At 39.5% G+C, this 20,413-nt stretch overlaps 1 protein-coding gene across 1 annotated transcript; it reads right to left on the bottom strand.

Moving 5' to 3' along the window:
• Positions 1–1,708: 1,708 nt before the first annotated feature.
• kif4 (kinesin family member 4) lies at positions 1,709–16,998 on the bottom strand. Its single transcript, XM_056730768.1, has 31 exons — positions 16,760–16,998; positions 16,401–16,524; positions 16,189–16,303; positions 15,841–16,031; positions 15,643–15,732; positions 15,020–15,186; positions 13,911–14,005; positions 13,269–13,388; positions 12,986–13,161; positions 12,827–12,888; positions 12,490–12,622; positions 11,674–11,732; positions 11,483–11,588; positions 10,930–11,034; positions 10,639–10,824; positions 9,433–9,536; positions 9,195–9,339; positions 8,949–9,059; positions 8,772–8,855; positions 8,545–8,658; positions 8,191–8,346; positions 6,247–6,344; positions 5,933–6,062; positions 5,674–5,844; positions 4,162–4,266; positions 3,427–3,504; positions 3,228–3,320; positions 2,973–3,134; positions 2,533–2,655; positions 2,325–2,444; positions 1,709–2,185 (listed from the first exon to the last, which is right to left on the bottom strand). The coding sequence occupies exons 2-31, from the start codon at positions 16,521–16,523 to the stop codon at positions 1,988–1,990; spliced, it is 3,720 nt and encodes a 1,239-aa protein (XP_056586746.1). The 5' UTR covers position 16,524; positions 16,760–16,998; the 3' UTR covers positions 1,709–1,987.
• Positions 16,999–20,413: the final 3,415 nt, after the last annotated feature.

The raw sequence follows: 20,413 nt of genomic DNA on the forward strand, positions 1-20,413 counted from the left end.
AATGTGATGATTGAAGGACAACTGTTCATCAAATATGACTCCGAGGTTCCTGGCTGTTTTGGAAGGAGTGATTGAGGTATTGCCAAGTTGGATGGTGAGATCGTGTTGCACCGTGGGGTGTGCCGGAAACACGAGTAGTTCTGTCTTGGCAGGGTTCATCTGGAGGTGATGCTCTTTCATCCAAGCTGAGATGTCTTCTAGGCAGGCTGTAATGCGAGCTGCTACAGTTATCGTTCGGGTGAAACAAGATGTAGATCTGGGTTTTGTCAGCATAACAGTGATACAAGAAGCCATGTGCCCGTATGATGGGTCCCAAGAATGTTGTGTAGATGGAAAAAAGCAGCAATCCAAGGACCTATCCCTGAGAGACCGCAGTGATCATGTGGTGAGCAGTGGACAGCAAGCCCCTTCATGACACCCTGAAGGATCTGCCAGAGAGGTAGGATATGAACCAGCGGAGGGGAGTGCCTGAGATTCTTAGCGATGACAGGGTTGCTAGCAGTATCTGGTGATTGACAGTGTCAAACCCTGGAGACAGGCTGCAGGATCAGGACAGAGGATTTAGAGTCCTCCTTGGCTAGCCGCAGTGCTTCTGTAAGTAGTGCAGTATCAGCGGAGTGTTTCTTTTTGTTTTGAACCCAGACTGCTTGTCATCCAGTAGTTTATTCTGGTATAGGTAGAAAGACACCTGGTTGAAAACTGCCCTTTCAAGTGTTTTTGCAATAAATGGGAGGAGAGAGACAGGTCTGTAACTGTCGGTAGTAGAGGGGTCCAATGTGGTTTTCTTCAGTAGGGGTGTGAGCTGGGCCGGTTTCAATATGGACTGAAAAGTGCAGGTGAGCAGGGAGGTGTGGATGATGTGAATGAGTGCAGGTGTGCTGGAAAGGGCCTGAAGGAGATGGGAGGGTATTGGGTCAAGGGGACAGATGGTGGGGTGGCTGAAGAGAAGTCTAGTGACTTCAGTGTCAGTCAGTGGGGCGAAAGAGGAGAGTTCAGTGTTTGAAGTGAAGGTAGTGTGTCCCTTTTGAGTTACTTTGATCACAACAACCATGCCCACCTCACTTGCGTATACATTTGGGAGGTCCTAGTCAAATCATACCACAAACTGACGTAGATTTGTGGTGGTGTGGTTACACGAGGCATTTCAGGCAGATCTGGGTGAGCATTTGCTTTTAGATAGCGTGCATCTTTTGTGCAGACACTTAAATTTTTCCCATTTTATGTGTCTAATACATGCATGGGCAACTTATGAGACACCAAAGACACAGAAAAACGTATTCGCGCCATATGACCCCTTTAAATACTCGAGTGAAATATGTGGAGACTCAAATATAAGAGGCTCAGAGAAGGTTAATGGCACAGTTTAACTAACAAACTTCGCAAAAATAGACAAACGGCAATTGGGTGAATAAGGTAGAGGTAAAGAATTTAAATATATTCATAAACGTGAATATATTCGATTAACATTTTGATTCGGTTATAAATGTTCTGTATGTTGTATTCTGTTCATATGTTTGAGGGAGTTCTGTCTTTGAGGAAAGAGTGTTTACGTTTTCCGAAGTGGTCTATACAAAACATACATTTCAAAATGGTATCATATTCATCACTTTTGCTCCCACCACGACACGTATAGCAACAACATCTACTTCTGTTATTTGTTTTTATGTCGTCCGCATGCTTGTTTACACAAAAAATAAAACAAATTCAATTTATTGATGCCACTGATAGTTTAATAGAAATAATATCTAAAAATACGTTTTCCAATGTTACACTGTCCAACGGTTTTAAAAGTCCATTAAATTACCCATGACAGGTGAAAGTTCACCCTGCTAGTGCATTAGCCATTGTTGAAAATGAGCGGCTATTCCTAAACTATTTTACAACTACAAATTTAATTAAATTCATACAATAAAATCACAAGAAAAGAAGACGAAACAAAGACAAGACATGCTAGCAGTTATATTTACCACATCCAGCTACTCTAATGCTAATGTTCTTCACGGATCGGTGTGCAGCCAGAAAAGAAGCTGTTCTTAAAGTTATTAAGGCCTCGCTTGTTCCTCCGGAGGAAGCTGGCGGTGCTGTTTAGTGATTCAGCTTCATCACTGTCACTGTCGCTGTCAGCAGGGACGGGTTTCTTCTCCAACTTCAGGTCTGCGGGCAGGTGGCCCATGTCTACAATCTCCTGATCATGACATAGAAAACAAGTACAGAGGTGTTTCACTCAAGGACAGGAACTTGATCGAAGGGCAGGATATGGGGGGAAGAAAAACTTTCTTATATTGAAAAATGGTGACAAAGTTATAAATAACATTTGTTCTTACCTTCTTAGTAGGTGGGACACTAGGGGGTCTGAAAAATGTGGCGTCCCGGGGACTAATAGCTGTGGGGTCCTCAGGAACAGTGACAGAATCTTTAGACGCATCACTCACTTCAGCCAGGTCCTGAGACGGAAAAACATCAAATAAATAAAAGAAAACACACTGCATATGGTAAACAAACAGCCAATAAGTCTATAAATATTTTACTAACCAGACTGGCGCGGTTCTCCATGTTGCGACATTTCTCATGATTACAGAGACAGTTTTCTCCGCAGGTCATTTTTCCCTTTCGGCAACGACAAAGCTTGTTAACACAGCGACCCCGACACGCACACTAGAAGAGACAGAATTAAATATATATAAACGAACCGCTGGAAGAAAAAAAAACGTAAAAAGCACAAAAATGAGAGTTGTTTATCTGAGTGAACTCAAACTCAGGACCCCAGAGCATCAAAACAAAACAGTCCAAGCTCTGGCTGTATAAGAAATTTTACAATTACATTACCATGTCATAAACAGGGTAAATATCTTGTGTTCATAACATGCATGCCTGTTTTAAACTGCTTATGAGGCACCAGTCTGTACACAAAAAGCTGTCTGTAAAGTCTTTGGAAAAGATATGCTATTCATATTTTTGAATTGAAATCTCACCCCGGTCATTTTGGATTTCTTGGAGCATCTTCTTGCTTTTTCGTTTTTCTCTGGACGCCACTCGTCTTCCTCCTTCTCAGACTCAGATGGAGATATCAGTTCATCTAGATCTATAGGCTCCTGCAGACGTGCCCGTGCCGTGGAGTAGCTTTTGGGCTTAGGCTTTAGATGAAAAACATGACAAGAAAGCAAATCAGAAAACTGTTTCCAAATCAAAGAAAAAAAATAAAGGAAATGTGCAGCATTGAGCATCACCTTAGGGGGTACGTATTCAAAAGATGTATCGGGTGACTCGTTCAAAGTAGACAGGACTTTCTTTGTACTTGTCAGCTGGGCCAGTTGTAACTTCTGTTGAAATCAAACCCAGAAAAACAGGGAGAATGTTTAATGATTTCATTGTTTTGACGCTTCAGATGGATTTCAGTGTAAACTGTGTCTTTAGTAAGGGTTTTACCTGCTTGTATTGTTCATTTTCCTCCTTGAGTTTTTGGTTCTGCTCGCAGAGTTCTCGCACCTTTTCAATTTCCTCTTCCTGTGATGGAGAACATTTAACATTTAGAAATATTTATATATGTTGTGTGAGAATGAACATTTCAAGTTTGTGGTAATAAGCTATTAATAACTTCCATACTTCATTTAATTACTTACTGGAAAAAACGATTGCCAAAACCCTTTCCCTTCCCTGAACGGTAATATGGTACCTGTTGCTAGGTAACAATGAAGATGCTAAAACTCGGGCCCAGTTTACTGTCACTGTGTGACACACATCTCTTATGAGGTCAATAGAAGGTTGTTCCTAGTTGTGGTTGCTGTTCCTAGCTGTTCCTAGTAACAGTTGTACACAAACGCTGCGGTAACTGAGATGAGAAGGATGATATGAGCTCGGCTGCTTTACCCCTATTGGTAGTTGTTCCCAAGGTTGTTCTTCATTTGCATGAAGTTGAACACCTTTTCACGTCAAAAGACACGGCCACTTCCTGTCACCAACGATCGATGTTGCCAAAGGGTTACTATTAAAATGAATGAAGTGCGATCTCTGTCGGTGCGAATGGGTTTAGCCTGTGATATTAGTTTCATTGTGGTCAACCCGTTTGGTTTTGGAATAATCCCCTGCTAAACCATGTTCATGTCCATGATCTGAACCAACCAAACTCTGACATGTGTTCACCCAGAAACCAAAGATTCACACCTGGAATTTTAGACGCTGCAGCAGTTCCTTCTCCCGTTTAGAAACCTCCTCATTCTCGTCCTCCTTAACAGGTTTATTCTGGAGCTGACCAAGAAGATACAGCACCTGCAGCAGAAATGACATATTCATGACATTCCTGAATATCCGACAATATATATATATGCTGTAAAAAATCTTGTATATGGTCAAGCTGCGAAGAATCACCTCCAATATTTCAGCTTCTGACTGAAAAACTGTAAGTAACCCAAAAACACCAAGACTATCTGTGATGAACTTACTTGACCCAAACATCTTTTATTTTTATGTCATGTTCTTAATTTTCTGCGTTTACTGTTTTACGAAGTTCTCCTTTAGGGTTAACATTATAAATCTTTCCTTGATTTTAACCATTTTAAAATAAGATTTATTTTTTGTGATATACCTATTCAGTTTTAGTTTGCCTAAACTAAATTTGGTAAATTCTATAGCAATTTATGGACAACAAATATTTTTAAATTGTTAATGCGTTTAAAAATGGTCTATTTGAAATTCAATTTCATTAGTATTGCAATATTTTGAGCCAATTTTAATATAGTCAGGGCTGTATATTAACTTTTATTGCACATAGCACCGGTGCTACAAAGGTTTAAAGTTTTGTAGCACAGGCCAAACAGTTGTAGCAGAAGTATACATTTTGTTATCTTATCTTATAAAAAAAAACTAAATTGACAGGTAACTGAAAAAGGACATTAATGTTATACAAAAGGATAAATTAGGGCCATATAATTTTTAGTTTCCCCCAAATTAGTTATTTCCTATTTAACTGTTTTCCTTTTTCTGAGTTCTGTATTTTCAATGCAGTAGTAAATAAATAGTGTTAACTACAGTTTACTACAAGTGAATTATTTTTTCATCTGGTTGAAATTAAGCAGACTTTTATTTTGGCGGGTCATAGCAAAGACGTTTGAGTTTCAGTTTGTTTGACAATAGCTTCGCTCAAACAGTGAAATGCTTTTAATATAAACTTAGTACAACTCTGTGGATGAAGCTCAAGTGCTCACGTCCTCGTAAAGTAGGATACAGAAATTCACGAGTGTCACGCTTGTAACATGTTAAACTGTGCAGGTCATTCACTCATAGACACGCAGAACAAGCAGAGTACATATTTAAATAGTAGAAATCCGCTTTCGTGTCTCCTTCCACGAAGATCACAGGGCTCAAGGTGAATTGACTCGATGCAGCCAGAAAACAAGTTTTAATTGCAAAAACTAAATACAAATGAAAATAAATAGTGGTGCGCTATTAGTTAACCTCACACATGAAAAAGCACAAGGACAACGCAGTTCACACAATGAAGCGGTTCTGTCTAATGCGCCTTCAAAACTGTATCACACGCGTGCTACACTATAAAATTGAATTCTTAACACAGACAGATTTTTTCGTAGCATGTGCGACATATATGTTCAGCCCTGTATTCTTAAAGTGCTAGTATAGAGTATATAAGATGTAACAGGAACATGAATGAAAACAGACCTTCTCCTGGTGTCTCTGCTCCAGTTCCACCAGATGACTCTGGTGCTCCATGTCCATAGTAGACATGAGTTTCCTCTCATCACACAAGATCTTTTGCATGTCCAAAAGATTGGCTTTCTCCTGCTTCAGCTCACTCTCCAGCTTGGCATTAGCAATCTTGGAAGCTACAACCTGAACCAGGTGCACGGAAGTCCGTCAACACAACATTACAGTAAAAAACATCCTTTAACAAACTCCAGCTTTCTGCTTTACTGCTCACCTCAGCCATGAGGATTTTGAGTGCACTCTTGGCCTCTATGATGGTGGTGATGGAATCCCAGCGCTGCTTCATTCGCCCTTCATTATCTGCATCCAGTACTTTCTGCTGCAGGTCAGCGATCTGAGCGCTCCTGTAAGGTTAAACAGAGAAAGAGATTTCATTTAAAATGAAGAAACCATACAAAATCAGCAGCACTGATCTGATCCATAAACAGTGGTTAAAACAACATCTTTTGGAGTGTCTGCTGGGGGTGTCCGTTTTATTTCTGGTGTATCATGAAGCCGTACAAGTTACGATAAAGTACTGTCTCTGACCTGAGTCCCATCTCGGTCTCCAGACTCTCCACCTGTTTGCTGATAGAAGCCTCCAGGTCACCATGGCCCTCCAACTCTGAGATGGTCAAGGTGCGACGCTGAGAAGACAAACACCAAATTAATTCATGTTAACACTGAATGTTTTGTTCTTCTGTCATTTGAAGTCCCCATCACAACTCATTTTAGAGCTTCAGGGTAAGTTTCAAAGACCTTCAACATTTCTGGTAGCAAAATGATGACTAAGCTTGCCACTTTTTCTAAACGGACACTGATGGCTGATATCATCTCCTTGGCTTCTCTCCTGATATAATAAGGCCTAAGATTTCATTTGGCATTTCCATTTGAAAATAACAGAAAAGCATGCATGTGGTTTTGGACCCATGTTGTGTTTCGACCCATACACATAAAATAACACGTACAAAATGCACCTACAATGGAAACTGAGACCCTGTACACACGAATGCGTTTTTGTTTGAAAACACATATTTTTCTCTCCGTTATGGCCTTTCGTTCACTCAGAGACAGCGTTTTGTCAACGAAAACGGAGCCGATAGTGGATACATTTGAAAGCGCCATTTTCTTGTTGTAGTGTGGATGAGAAAGACAGAGGGGTTTAAAAACAAAGGCACGTTTTTCGTCATGTTTCGGCTGCTTTCTTGTTTGATAGCATTAATGTCATTTCATACAGATTGTATTGAGCGGAGCGTGAGTTTCACTTTTGTAGCTTTATAGTCACAGCTTTCTAGTCTTGTGCAACATAACCAAGTTACCTCATTGTCCTTCGATAAAAAAAAAACTGTGTCATTGCTCCACATTGTCGCAACCAGGGGTTATGGATCACAGAATGACTCAAAGAAGTGGGGGCATAGTTATAAATTCAACCAAATTATTCATGATAAAAATCCTACTTTTTCAAAAGAAAACAAATCAGACATGTGATCGTCTTTTTTTTATAATGATTAGTGGAGGCAGATTTATTTTCCATTTTTAGACTCCTACTGGCAAATTTTGCACTACAAACTGTGAAACGAAAACAATATAAATTCCCATTAAATCTACAGTCAGCAGTTAGCGCTTCTCTTTTCATTTGTTTGAGGCAAATCAACCACATAGAATAACAGGAATATTAGGCTAATGTATTGACATCAGTTTTCTTTCTCAACTTTTTATGCCCAGTTCAGACAAAAAAAAAGACCATGTTTATTAAAAGCTGCCCCCTGTTTAGGCTTTATAAACTTACTCTCGATCCTGCCTACTGTTCGCTTGCTAACTTACTCTTCAAAGTGACGTCTCCACTCCAAGACAAGCCCCATTTTATTTCTGTTTGGATGAGTGTGATAGCCGTGTTCCTCTCATACTGTTGGTAGGCAGACTTATGAAACCAAACTGATATCAATAAGCTTTTTAGATGTCATCATTTTTAATGAAAATATTGTTTTTTGCAGTCAAAATTGCAAGCCTGAGATCCGGCATGGTGCCGGAAAACTTTAAGCCATGCGCGACAATGCAGAAAGTAAATAAATGCCTGACAGAAATGACACATGCTGACGTCTGTCTTAGGTTTAACTCGAGCTCTGAACATGAATGTAAGCGTTTTCGGACGTTTTAGTGTGGATAGGCAGCATTGGGAAACGCTTGAATACACTAGTGTGAACCAAGAGCGTTTTGAAAACGAATACTAGTTTAGACAAGAGCCTGAGGCAATTTTTGTGGACGTGGTCTATAGATTTACAATGGAAGCGCATGCAAATACGATACTACATAAAACCTAAAACTAAACAACAAACATACATCTTTCACTTTCTGGTCATTGAGTGGAAAAATGTTCACCTTGTTCAAAGTTTTGGGATTTTGAGCTGCCTAAAATGCTTTAGTGGTTACATGGCCTGACTGACAACAACTCTGAATAATGCTAATCCTTTTAAAAACACTTGCTATTCTCACCCTGACTTTGGCTACAGGTCTCTCTCCCGCCTCCATCTGCTGACGGAGCTGTGAAATCTCCTCCGCTAGCATCTTCCTGTCCTCCAGCAGGTCCTGTAGATGTCGGCGGGCCTCTTCTGTGCTGACCAGCACTTCCACCTCGTTCAGCAGCCAGGCCTAAACCAATTTAATCGCAAATAATAACATATTCAAAACACAGTTTTTCTAACTTTCTAAGGCAATGAAGGTATAAATCCAATAAAAGCTGCCGTTTAAACTATTCAATCGTATAATAAAAACTACTGTAAAGTTTGCATGCCTAGATCTTTTCTAAATATAACAAAAAATTCTAACAATTTTTTAAATTTGATATACCTTAACTCTGCTAGCGACACCTTCTGTTCCGCGACTCTGAAAGTCTTTGCGTTTCTCTGCCACTTCACTTCTCTTCTGCAGAGCGTCTTTGAGTCGCTTGTTAGCAGCAGCCGCCTCCAGATGCACACAGACTTTGTATTAGTAAATGTATTCCCACCACCACGGCTCTTAGACGTGTTTTTAAACATTTAGTTCAGAACTGTCGTTCAGTATTGTAAATGTCTCACCTCCTCTGTTTTGCGACGGAGCACGCTGGCCTGTTTCTGGAAGTCTCTCTCCAGCTTCAGCATCTCATATTGACGCTTGCGATCCTGCACCCAACAAAGCATTGAAGTTGAAGACAAAAAAAAACGTGAAAATATGCGCACAAAATGTCTACAACAGTTAAAACTACGATTTCCAACCTTCTCCTTGAGCTGCAGAACTTCTTTATCTTTTTTCAGTTTCCACAGGCGGAACTTCTCCGAGTCTTCCTTCATCTGCCGCATGAGCTGCACACGCTGAGATTTCATCGCCTGCACACATCCACGAATTCATCACATTCCTACACCCTTTAGTCTCCGTTCAAACAACAGAATGATCTTCAGCAAATGGACTTCGAAATGAGCATGAAAGACTTTCAGAGGATTCTCTTCATGAAGCACACAAACCTGGATCTCATGGTTAAGTTTGGCTACGTTGTGCACGGACGACTCTTTGAGCTTGAGCAGTTTGGACTGGTCCTGCAGTTTCTTCTTCAGATCTGTGATCTGTCCTTCCAGCTCCTGAAGTCTCTTCCTGCGCTGTTCACTGAGTCTAGAATTAAACACAAAAAAAGTGAGCGTGGAACAGAAGTGGAAGACTTCTTATGGACGAGCTGGTGTTTTGTTGCATTTTTAAAGTAGTTACTTGGCCTGATTGGTGTCCTTTTTAGCAGACTGCAGGGCATGGAGGAGATCTTCCTTTTCTTTCTGTAAGGAGCCAACCGCCTTATGTAGACTCGTAATGTTCTCCTGACGAAATTAAAAGGGATCTGCATTATTTAGCTGCCCGTTCAAAAACCATCACACTTGTTCAAATGGTAAGCTCTGGCAAAATCTATTTTGTTCTGAAGAACAAAGAAAGCGATCCAAAGTTTATTGACATTAATGGCGCATGTCCCCCGAAATTACTTGAAACAATTTGTCCAACGAACATTTTTCTCCCCAGATCTGTTTCTGTCTGCTTTTCCATAGCGGTAAAGTACTGTAAAGTAGTATGGTCACACTACCAAACTTCCATACCAGTCGGTACTAAAAGTGAGGATACTTGATTCAAAGTCAGTCCTGGAGGGCCTGTGTCCTGAGAAGTTTAGCTTCAACCCAAATCAAACACAGGTAATCAAGGTTGAACAGGTAATCAAGGTTTCACAAAGCAGACTCAAAACTTCCAAACAGGTGTGTTGAGCCAAGTTGGAGCTAAACTCTGCAGGACTGTGGCCCTCCAGGACCGACATTGGACACCCCTGGTGTAAGCGCTTGGTAGAGAGTGGGATGCAATGATCATTTCCCTCGCTTCCGGGTTTGGTTGCACAATCGCTCGTTCGATATCTGATGAGCTTGGAAACACAATGGCCAATCAGAGGTCTTTCATAATCTGTTCAACAGCGCTGAAAATGATAGCAGGAAATGCAGAGCCGACTGACAACACTACCTGTGAAGATTAGGCAAATCAGTCCCGTGACGTAGGACTGCATGTGACGGCTCCTCCCAGTCCAGGAGGTGGGTTAAGATCGAACAACGATGACGTCACAAACAAAGCGACGACACTTGTAATTTTTTGTGCGACAATGCCCAGCGTGTATAACAGACTCAATATTTTTACACACAAATGGCGTTTTGTTTTTACCGGAACACGATGCAGCATTTAGAGTCCACGAATGAGAATATTCCATGACCAAGGCCCAACCCCACCTTCCAGAACTCTGAAAAAGTACTACTTCACAAGCAAGGACTTTCTAGGGGGGTTTTACCCAGGACTTTGTTTTGATCCCGGTTCCTCCGGGGGAACATTCCCATGGTGGAAATGCGCCATTAGTGACTTCATTTTTGGGTGAACTATTCCTTTAAGTCTTACCTGATGTTCTGTTTGCATGGGTTCCAGATGACTGTCGTTTTGACACATCTTCTTGACAAAAGCCTCTTTTAGCGCCAGAACTTTATTCAGCTCAATCAGTTCTTTAGACATTTGAGCCTGTCGCAGTGCATGCTGGGTTGTGTATGCTTCAGGAGAACCTTTGACTTGAGCATCAGTGCTGCAGCCCTAAATGTGTGGATTTAAAAACACTTTACGTCAACAATCCCCTGAAAACATATCAGCAGGATAAAAAGTAAATAGTTATGAAATAAATGTCCGTTTAACACATACCACTGGCGAACCTCCAGAGGTGGTCATCTCAGTCTGTGGCTCGAGGGTGGAGGCACTGCCTGAGGTTATACCATCGATGGTGGCCGCAATCCCAGCACTTTCACTCTATTGAAGCAAGATATTTGACTTTATTGCACTTTTGAAGAAACATTGCATTTGGCTAGCAATAACAACACATTGACACATAAAGGGATAGTTTGCCCTTAAAATGAACATTTAGCCATCGTTTACTCAGGCTCAGATTGTTCGAAACTTATATACATGCCTTATACAGGCAAAACACAAAGGAAGGTATTTGGAAGAATGTCACTATCCAAACAGATCCCACCCCCCATTGACTCCCATAGAATTTATTTTCTCTACTAATGCAGTAAATAGGGGTGAGATCGGACATTCTTCCAAATATCTTCCCTTGTGTTCAGCAGAATATAGATATGTATATAGGTCTGAAACAATCTGAAGGTGAGTAAATGATGACAGAATCTTCATTTTTGGGTGAACTGTCCAAAATGATTGGTGTGGTCTTCTAAATGTGTATGTGCGTGTTCTTCACCTGCAGTTCAAGAATGAGATGTTGAAGGTTCCTGATCACCTCAACGTTTTCCTTCAGTTCCTGGTCTTCCAGAGTCTCCACAACCTTCTGCAGGTCCACCTTACACCTGTGTCCAAGGATAATTCATGTAGATTTATCAAACAACACCTGAATGTGATTGGTCAAGTGATATGTAAACAACGGACACTTACGCTGCATGTTGCATCAACTCCTCGAGTTTACACTGCAATTTATCATTTGCCTGCTCTGTCTAGAGAAACAAAACAATAAGCACAAACAGAAGGTCTGCAATTACTCTTGCAATAATAGTGAATAACGTTAACCAGTAATTTTTTGGACCTTTTTCGCAGTGAAGAACTAACTTTTGCATTGGACAATCAAAATTAACCATTTTATTCCTCATATTTTCAAGGATTGTATACTTTTTGCCAGCAAAATACTTTTTGCCATACCAGATAAAATGAGTGGCTCTAGACAAATAAGCCTCTTAGAAAAAAATATACACTGCAAAATATGACTCTCACTTTTTTGTCTTGTTTTTCCGGTGCAAAAGTCAAAAAAATGGACAACAAGATGGCGCCACGGAACACATGGATGGATGCCTCGGTTTGGCGCTCTCTAGTACTGTTTTGGTTGTTTTTCATTGTCATTGTGCTGAATGTCTGTACTAGAAGCTTCCAACACCAAAGAAAATTCCATGTGTGTGCAAGCACACTTGGCAATAAAGCTATTCTGATTCTTAAAACAAGCAAAAAAATCTGCCAATTGATTAAAAAAAAAATACTTTTTTGAAAAAAGAAAAAAAAATTGCAGCGTAAACCTCATTTCTCAAACAATTTTTACTTGCGTTTGGCACTTGGCTAGTGTTAGTTTTGGAACCTGATCACACCTTTAATTGTTATATTCGTAGAGTTCTCAGAACAACGTTCTGGTAAATTTTCAAGACACAAAAGAAATAAAACCCCGGTGATAAGCTTCAAAAAGCCACGTTACCATGGAGAGCTTACCATGATAATCCTCTCGAACATGAGAGCCGTCTGCCCCACTGTCTCGCTCAGCTCTCGGCTCAGCTTGTGGTTTTCATTTTGCAGACTACGGTTCTGTTCCAGGATCTTTGAGATGTTCTCTGCTGGCTCAGACCTACAAAAACATACACGTCTTAACATCCCCGACCAAAGAACATGCAGCTATTCAACTGAAGCGACAGGAGGATATGCAAAAAGTAATGTGAAACAAAAACAGATGTTTCATAAGATGGAATGGACAGAATGCTTAGAATTCAACTTTTACAAGCATATTTAAGAGCCTAAACAGTTTTATAATAAAACACATTTTGGGACATACCCGGTCAGTACAGGAGCAACTCCTCCACGAGCATGCAGGAGCATCACCTGAAGCTCTTGAACCTGAAGTATAAAAATATTTCAACAGAGGATGGTCATCAAAGACTTATAACTGCTCATATATCCACTGTCATTTCCACACAGCCGCAAGACAAAGTACCTGCTGTTTGAGTCGCTTCATTTCCGCTGTGCGAGGGTCGACATTGAGAATGGGCTTGTTTTTGATTTTACGTGCACGATCAGCATAACGCATTGTGTTGATGGTTTCCTCGATGTTGGAGTCTGCCGGGCTGATGCAAGCGATCATTAAGGTGTGGCTGTTTCCTCCAAGAGAGTCTGGGAAAGGTTTTAAGAGGCATTGGCTGAACACTTTTTTTCACAAACAATTTTTCCATGAATCTCATCTTTAACTCATCTGACATTATGAACTGCATCAGTCTTACCCTGCAGGAGACGTGTCAGCTTGGAGTCTCTGTATGGTACAAAGGTTCCTTTCTTGCTTTCATCCCCAAGTGCACTGATCACGTTCCCAAGTGACAGCAGCCCACGATTAATGCTGATTCCTTGTGCCACAAACATAGCAAACTTCTATTAACAAATACTTCATCTTTGCAAATGTATTGTGGACTATGTGACCCTGGACAACAAAACGATTTTTTTTAAATCATCTTAAAGCTCAATAAACAGCTTTCTATTGATGTGTGTTTTGTTAGAATAGAACAATATATGGTGGAGATAACGCCGTTTAAAACTATGGAATCTGAGGGTGCAAAATAATTTAAATATTGATAAGATCGCCTTTGAAGTTGTTAATCAGAGGTACTATAGCAGACCATCCACTCACAAAAATAACGTTTTGATATATTAAGGGTACGAAATTTACTAAATATCTTCATGGAACATTAGATTTGCTCAATACCCTGATCATTTTGGCATAAAAGAAAAATCTTTAATTTTGACCTATTCAATGTATTTTGGACTATTACTAAAAACTTTCCCTTGCAATTAAAGACTGGTTTTGTGATCCAGGGTCACGTTTTTTCATACTTTTAGATAACTTTCCTTATAACTTAACACTAACTTACCCTCCTTGAGTCGATCACCCTCTGCCTTTGTTTTCTTCTGTCTCTCAGATCCAGCAAGATCCACCAGGTGGAGTTTGGAGACCATGACATCACTCCTTTACAAACACAAAGGTGATGAGATGGTTAAAGTTCCTTTCATTAATAACCATACTCACAAGATTTTTTGGACGATCTATTGACATAAATGCAATATCCTATATTACATAACTGTGTCTTCAGAGTCGTATAAAGACCTTACAAAATGAAGCGTTATGTTATTATTAACTTAGAATGAGCTATTTCTATCAACACACACCGTTGGTCCCCTTACATGGAATTCACCATGTTGTTTCAATAGTAACCTTAAACGGACAAACGGAAGTGTTTCCCTCACGATTTTAATATACTGTGGAACCAGATGACATGAGCAAAATAATTAGCATATTTGTGACATCATCACGTGCGTTTGGTCTAGTTATGGCACTTGCGATCTGTTTTGCTTCTACTCTCTGATCTCACATTATATTGTATTTTTGAACACAACTGAATGCTATTTTCACAGATTTTCTGTTCTGTTATCAGACATAAAATGAGTATAAAATATCCAGCACAGAGGAGACGGTATCCTACTGGAACAGAACAAAAAGTGCTGCATTTGCACCCGATCTTACGACACTTACGGCCTGCGTAATTTGCCAGAAAAACAAGCCTCAGATTCACGTGCAGTCGAGAGATAACGGAAGCTAAACATAAACGTTAATAGCGCTGTCAGTATGGATATTTCTCTTAAACAAACGCATCGATTCGATCCAGAAGTCAGAAAACCACGGAGCCATGTCGAGCAGTTCTTTGATGGGTGGATGCACATTTTGGAGCTTCAAAAATGTACAATCGATCACTCCCATTCTACAGCTTAGAAGAAAAATGATACGCGGCATTATAACTCCAACTGCATTATTCTTCAAGAAGAAAGTCATTTTCAGTCAGGATGGCTTGAAGGGGAGAAAACATGGGGACATTTTTGTGTTTCTTGCCTGAAGTGTCCCTTTAAGCCCTCATAAGAGGAATGAAAACTGTATTTGGCTACAGTGTGAATGCGGTCTTACTAAATGTGCTGTTAGTTCACGTACTTGTCTCCATTACGCCGTTGCTCCAGTGATATGGTAAAGATGGCATGCGAGCGGGAAGAGGCTGCGTTCATGGCTGTCGAACCCACAGTTCGCGCAGAGTTCCCCAATTCCAGACAGCCCACCATCTCATGTGCAGTGGACACCTCCTTTTCTATCAGGCCCACAATCTACATCATTGACAGAACCAGAACCAAACGACAGTCAGAACATCTGGTCATGTTGACAAACTAAGCTTTTTGAAGTATTAAATGAATTCATTAATTACAAACCACAATGTCACTTTATGCACATTTGCATTATTAAGATCATTTTAATACATTGTACAGGCCTACTAAGAACAATTACTGTACATAGAAAAGTAGAGTCTTAGTTTTAACAATAAGCCAATCAAAATCCATTTAAAATATGAAACGGCACCTAGTGAGATTAGAATAAACAACATCTGTATTGATGTTGTTATTTTTTATATGGATGTGGACACTCATATAAAATATAGGCAGTGTGTGAACAGGCCTTCGTGTGAACAGGCCTTTAACAGGCCTTGGTGTGAACAGGCCTTCAATTTCTAGCACTTCATGTTGATTTAAATACATATTTTGGATCTGCGGGGTTAAGGAGCTCACTTTGATGCCTTCTTTAGGATCCTCTCTGATACTGATGACAGGTTTATCCTTCGATGTGCACAGCAGGTCTAGAATCTCTTCATTGTAAATCTAAGATCAAACACAGTGGCAACACCATTGAGCCTAACACAAAGAATGGACTTCAATTCATGAGGGAAAAACAACATAGCACGATATACGATATATGAGAGTCTATACCTCGAGATACGACACGGCAAGCACAAATTCACAGTCGGCACATTTCGCTTTTTCCTGAAAGATTCTTCTGATAACTCGTGGGATGACCCCAACCGTGGGCTCGTTCTCCTGTTCTGACGTGTAAGTGCCGCCCATGGAGAAGGTCTTGCCGGAGCCCGTCTGCCCATAAGCCAGAACGGTAGCATGATATCCTGCCATTTCAAAAAGGGAACATTCATTTATACTCAAATTACATGACTGTTTGAAACAAGCTTGCATGTTGTGTGACATCATCATAGTCACAATCTACATGATGCAAAGTGAACCACACTTGCTAACAGTCACAACTCAAAACTCCTTTCTACAAACCTTTAAAAAGCCCAGATAACAATGGAGACACAGCAGTGTTGAACACTTCCTCCTGTTCGGTTGATGGGTCAAACACGTAATCGTAAGTGAACGACTTGTCATTGCCAACAATCACCTGAAGAGAACAAAAACATTTGAGTGACTATTTGAAAAAAAAAAAGGAAATGTATTTATATACTTTCATAAAATGGAATTTGTCCAACGACACACACTTGAGGTTCACCAGGCACAAAAGTAAGACAGCATTGGCATCCTTCATTGATCTCCTTAGGAACCAGAGGCCGGCATCTCAGACCAACCCTCACGGGAATGGCCTTTACGTCGTCCTTGGTCATTCTAGAGGAGCAGGTGAGATTAATTCACAAACGAATTTCACTTAAAGACGGTTGGCACAACAAGACATGCTTAGGCCTAAGGCCTGAAGTGCACTGAAATCAAATCCTAATGTCATCTAATAACGCCTTTTAACGCATGTACATTAACGTACGCTTGCGACAAACGCTCATATGAACATGCCACTCATCGTAATACATCGAAAACCGGATGTTTAAAACGTCAGCTATGCAGTTACCTTCCACACTGCGGTCCGCTATAATCCCGATCGAGGAACAAATGTCAACAAACTTTCCTTTTTCGCGCAAGATCCAAAGCAATCTCAAACAGGACAAAACATAATCTAAACCGCGCACGCACAATACCGTTACTTTACGTAAAGACGTTATTATCTGTTGATGATAGAAACATCCGTGTATAGTTGTTTCCCTAAAGAAAGATGCGTCCCGCCACTTTCAAATAATCAGTCCCTCCTCCAGCGTCATTGCGTCATCACGTCATTGCCGTTTTCTCTATGCCGGGACGAGCGGGGATTTCGCCTCGAGGTGGCGCGCGGAGACTAAAAGCCGACTCACTCCACATTCGATTTACAAAGTTGACCTTATCGTTGTTTTGATCGACACTGTCAGGACAAGGGGGTTGAAAAAACAATTTAATTGAATATTTTTACCCTACAAAAGGGGGCCCTTGCAATGAAAAGGTTAGAGAACCACTGTTTTATGCACTTGTCTGAACATCATGTGAAGGTTATTTTAAAAGGCCAGGAAAACGTTTACTCAGAAGTAACCTTTAGTCCGTCTTGAACAGAAAAGTAACAAGCACAACGTGAGGAGGTCACTCGAGAAGGCATCTAAAGAAATAAAGGGTTTATAAAAAACTAGGCTATATTGAAATATATTTTGTGGATTGTTATGGATACCGCTAAATAGTGACGTCAAGAAAGCCACTTAACTAAAAATACACAGTGTAGACTTGAAATGCAATAAATATTATTTAGTTCTGGTCAGTTATACATTCCTGACACAAGGGGTCTTGGTCTGGCTGTGACCACCGTCATTCTGTGGCAAGTATCTGAGGTCTATTGGTTCTTCACAAATATACATTGCAGCCTTGTTTCCATGTTGCTTGGCAACCACAAACATCTCACAGGAAGTAACACTGTTTCCGGGTCTACGCCTCCACTCATTTTTAAGTGCGGAGACTGTTTAAACGGCTCTCCCTAAATCTTTGGTGTTTCTTTAAACAGCCGTTTTGAGCACTTTTTATTCATATGACATACTTACGCGAAACCTTTTTAAAATATGAAACGGCACCTAGTGAGATTAGAATAAACAAAATTTGTATTGATGTTGTTATTTTTTATATGGATGTGGACACTCATATACCTACACAACGGTCTCACGGCATCTCCGACACCAACATTTAAATGCTCTTCCATAGAACGTTATGGAGATGGGTGACGTCAGGCTTAACAAGAAGATAGTACTTGACGAATAATTATTATTATAAACTGTTGAACTGTATTTATTATGCTGAAAAAAGGTCCAAACACTGTCACACCGAATATAAAATGCTTGACTTGATTGGGCTTTCATCCACTTTTCAAACACCCAGGATATTCATTTATATTACATCAAACACCAAGCGTATTCCTTTATATTACAATTTCATACTTTTTTTATATTAAAAAGCTTGATCAGTTGAAGTTTAATATTGTAATTAAACAAACCACACTAACATTGCCATATTTATATGACATGTTTTGTTTATTTACCACAGTACACATTCAGGTAAAAGGTTACAAAAATAACAACACAGTTAAAACATCTGGTCTAAATGACAACCTTTGTAATAAATATCATTTAATACATACAGCTACACAAAAAAAAAATCCACCAAACAGCCATCATTTCTGCAAACAATGTTTTAAATTCTGTTAAATTGACCAAGTGTCAACTCTGCTTAGTTGATTCTTCAGTGAATTCCTTTCAGTCTCCTTTTTTTACACGTCCTTTGCCCTGACTAAATAAGAAAAGTGTGAAGATCTTTCATACAAAAACTTTAGCGAATACTTAAACATCATCATTTGAGAGAATCTTACCTGTGCATTTTTTGTTACCGTCCCAGCAGGATTCATGGCTACACAAGTAAAGCAGTTTTCCCTGATGTCTTTAGCTGATTGAAATATCAGATCACTCTGGATAGATTTCTCACCTTCAATTCTGCATACCAAAGAAGAAAGTATATATATATAGCTGACTACCGAAATAATTATATCAATCAGCATATGTTGTATAGGTGGGTGGGTGTTCTTACATGGACATTTGCACTGTTCCATTAGGAAATGCTGTTTCGACAAAGGAGTTGTTGACCAACCAGTACACGAGAGTTTCATCTTTCAGAAATCCAGGATTCACTTGGCAGGACAATTTTAAGTCACTTTCTGGAAATTAGTTTAATAGTTCTCTTATTTTGGGGTTCAAATATGGCTTATAAGTCATCTGAGGTTAAACAACAGGACTGGATTCTGAGTCATTACATTTCAATAATCATTCGGATTGCATGTTTTTCTGTGATATTTAAATGTTTAACTCATATAAAATAATATTTTAATCATATAAAAAGGGTTAAATGATTGAAATAAAAACTGTATTTAAAAACATGTACATATCAAATACAATTTATATAGAAGTATAATCCTATATCTCACCTAATATGCGTGTAATCTTTGGAGCTGCCACCCGTGCCAAACCTTAAAAAGAATAACATATGTTTTAACAGACTTCATCAGAACAGGCTTCGTGGACTCTAAACTGTGATGTGTTCCAACTCAGCCAAAAGTTGAAGTATTAAACACACCTGCATCAGCAATGCCAGGTAAACAATACAGAAACATCATAGCAGGTAGAGCGAAGAGAGATCCTACAGAAAGAACACATCACATTTAGAGACTCACTGTGTTTTCATGTTGTTCCTACATCTAACAAAATTCCACAAATACAATAACAAACATATAGGATTTACAATAAGGTTGTATTTGTTCTCATTTGTTAATGCATAGTTTTAGTTATTACAAATACAATTGTACACAAGTCAAACTTCTTTTCAAAATGTTGTAGTAAATGTTTAAATGAACTGTAACTAAAAGGAGTAAATGCTGTCAAAATATATTATTCACCGTTCATGTTAACTACTATAAACAAAAATAACATTACTGCAGAGTGTTACACAATATTTAGGCTTTACCTGTGTGTGGTGTTGTCCATTTCATGACTGCCGTTGATGCTTCTCTGCTTGTTTCAAAGGAACTGTAAGAATGTGGGTGGGATTCTTTCTTTTGTGCTTTTTATAGGGTTTTAAGAGGAAGTTCTAGTCGTGTGCGTGGGTTAGGGTTAGGGGGTTTCCTACAGTTAACTATAGACTAAATGTTATAGTACAAATTGATGTCAGACAGAATGAAAAACAATGAGTCAGCAGGTCACACTGTTAATAGTCATATTTTTTGACATTAAATTTTTGACCCCATTGAAATCTACTGTGTGGAAACATAACCACTGAGACAAAACCAAAACATCTTGTTTTCCACGCAAGAAAAGTCATGTACATGTTTTGAACGACACGATGGTTAATAAAGGGTGACCGAATTTAAATTTTTGTGTGAATTTATTTAATTTTGGTGTTGCTATGTACACCACAAGGTGTTCTAAATTATTTGAAGGTAATGTGAATGGTTGCCATGAAGATTCTATCCTATTGCCATGTCTTCTCCGATTGACCTTGCAGTCGTTACTAATAAAGAGTCGACATTAGTAAAATAATTAAACATCACCTTATTTATCCATTCAATATACAGCCTTTTCAAGTAACTTTGTCTCTTTTCGGGACTCAACGC

The sequence above is a fragment of the Triplophysa dalaica genome, chromosome 19, assembly GCF_015846415.1.
Source record: "Triplophysa dalaica isolate WHDGS20190420 chromosome 19, ASM1584641v1, whole genome shotgun sequence".
Lineage (NCBI taxonomy): Eukaryota > Metazoa > Chordata > Actinopteri > Cypriniformes > Nemacheilidae > Triplophysa > Triplophysa dalaica.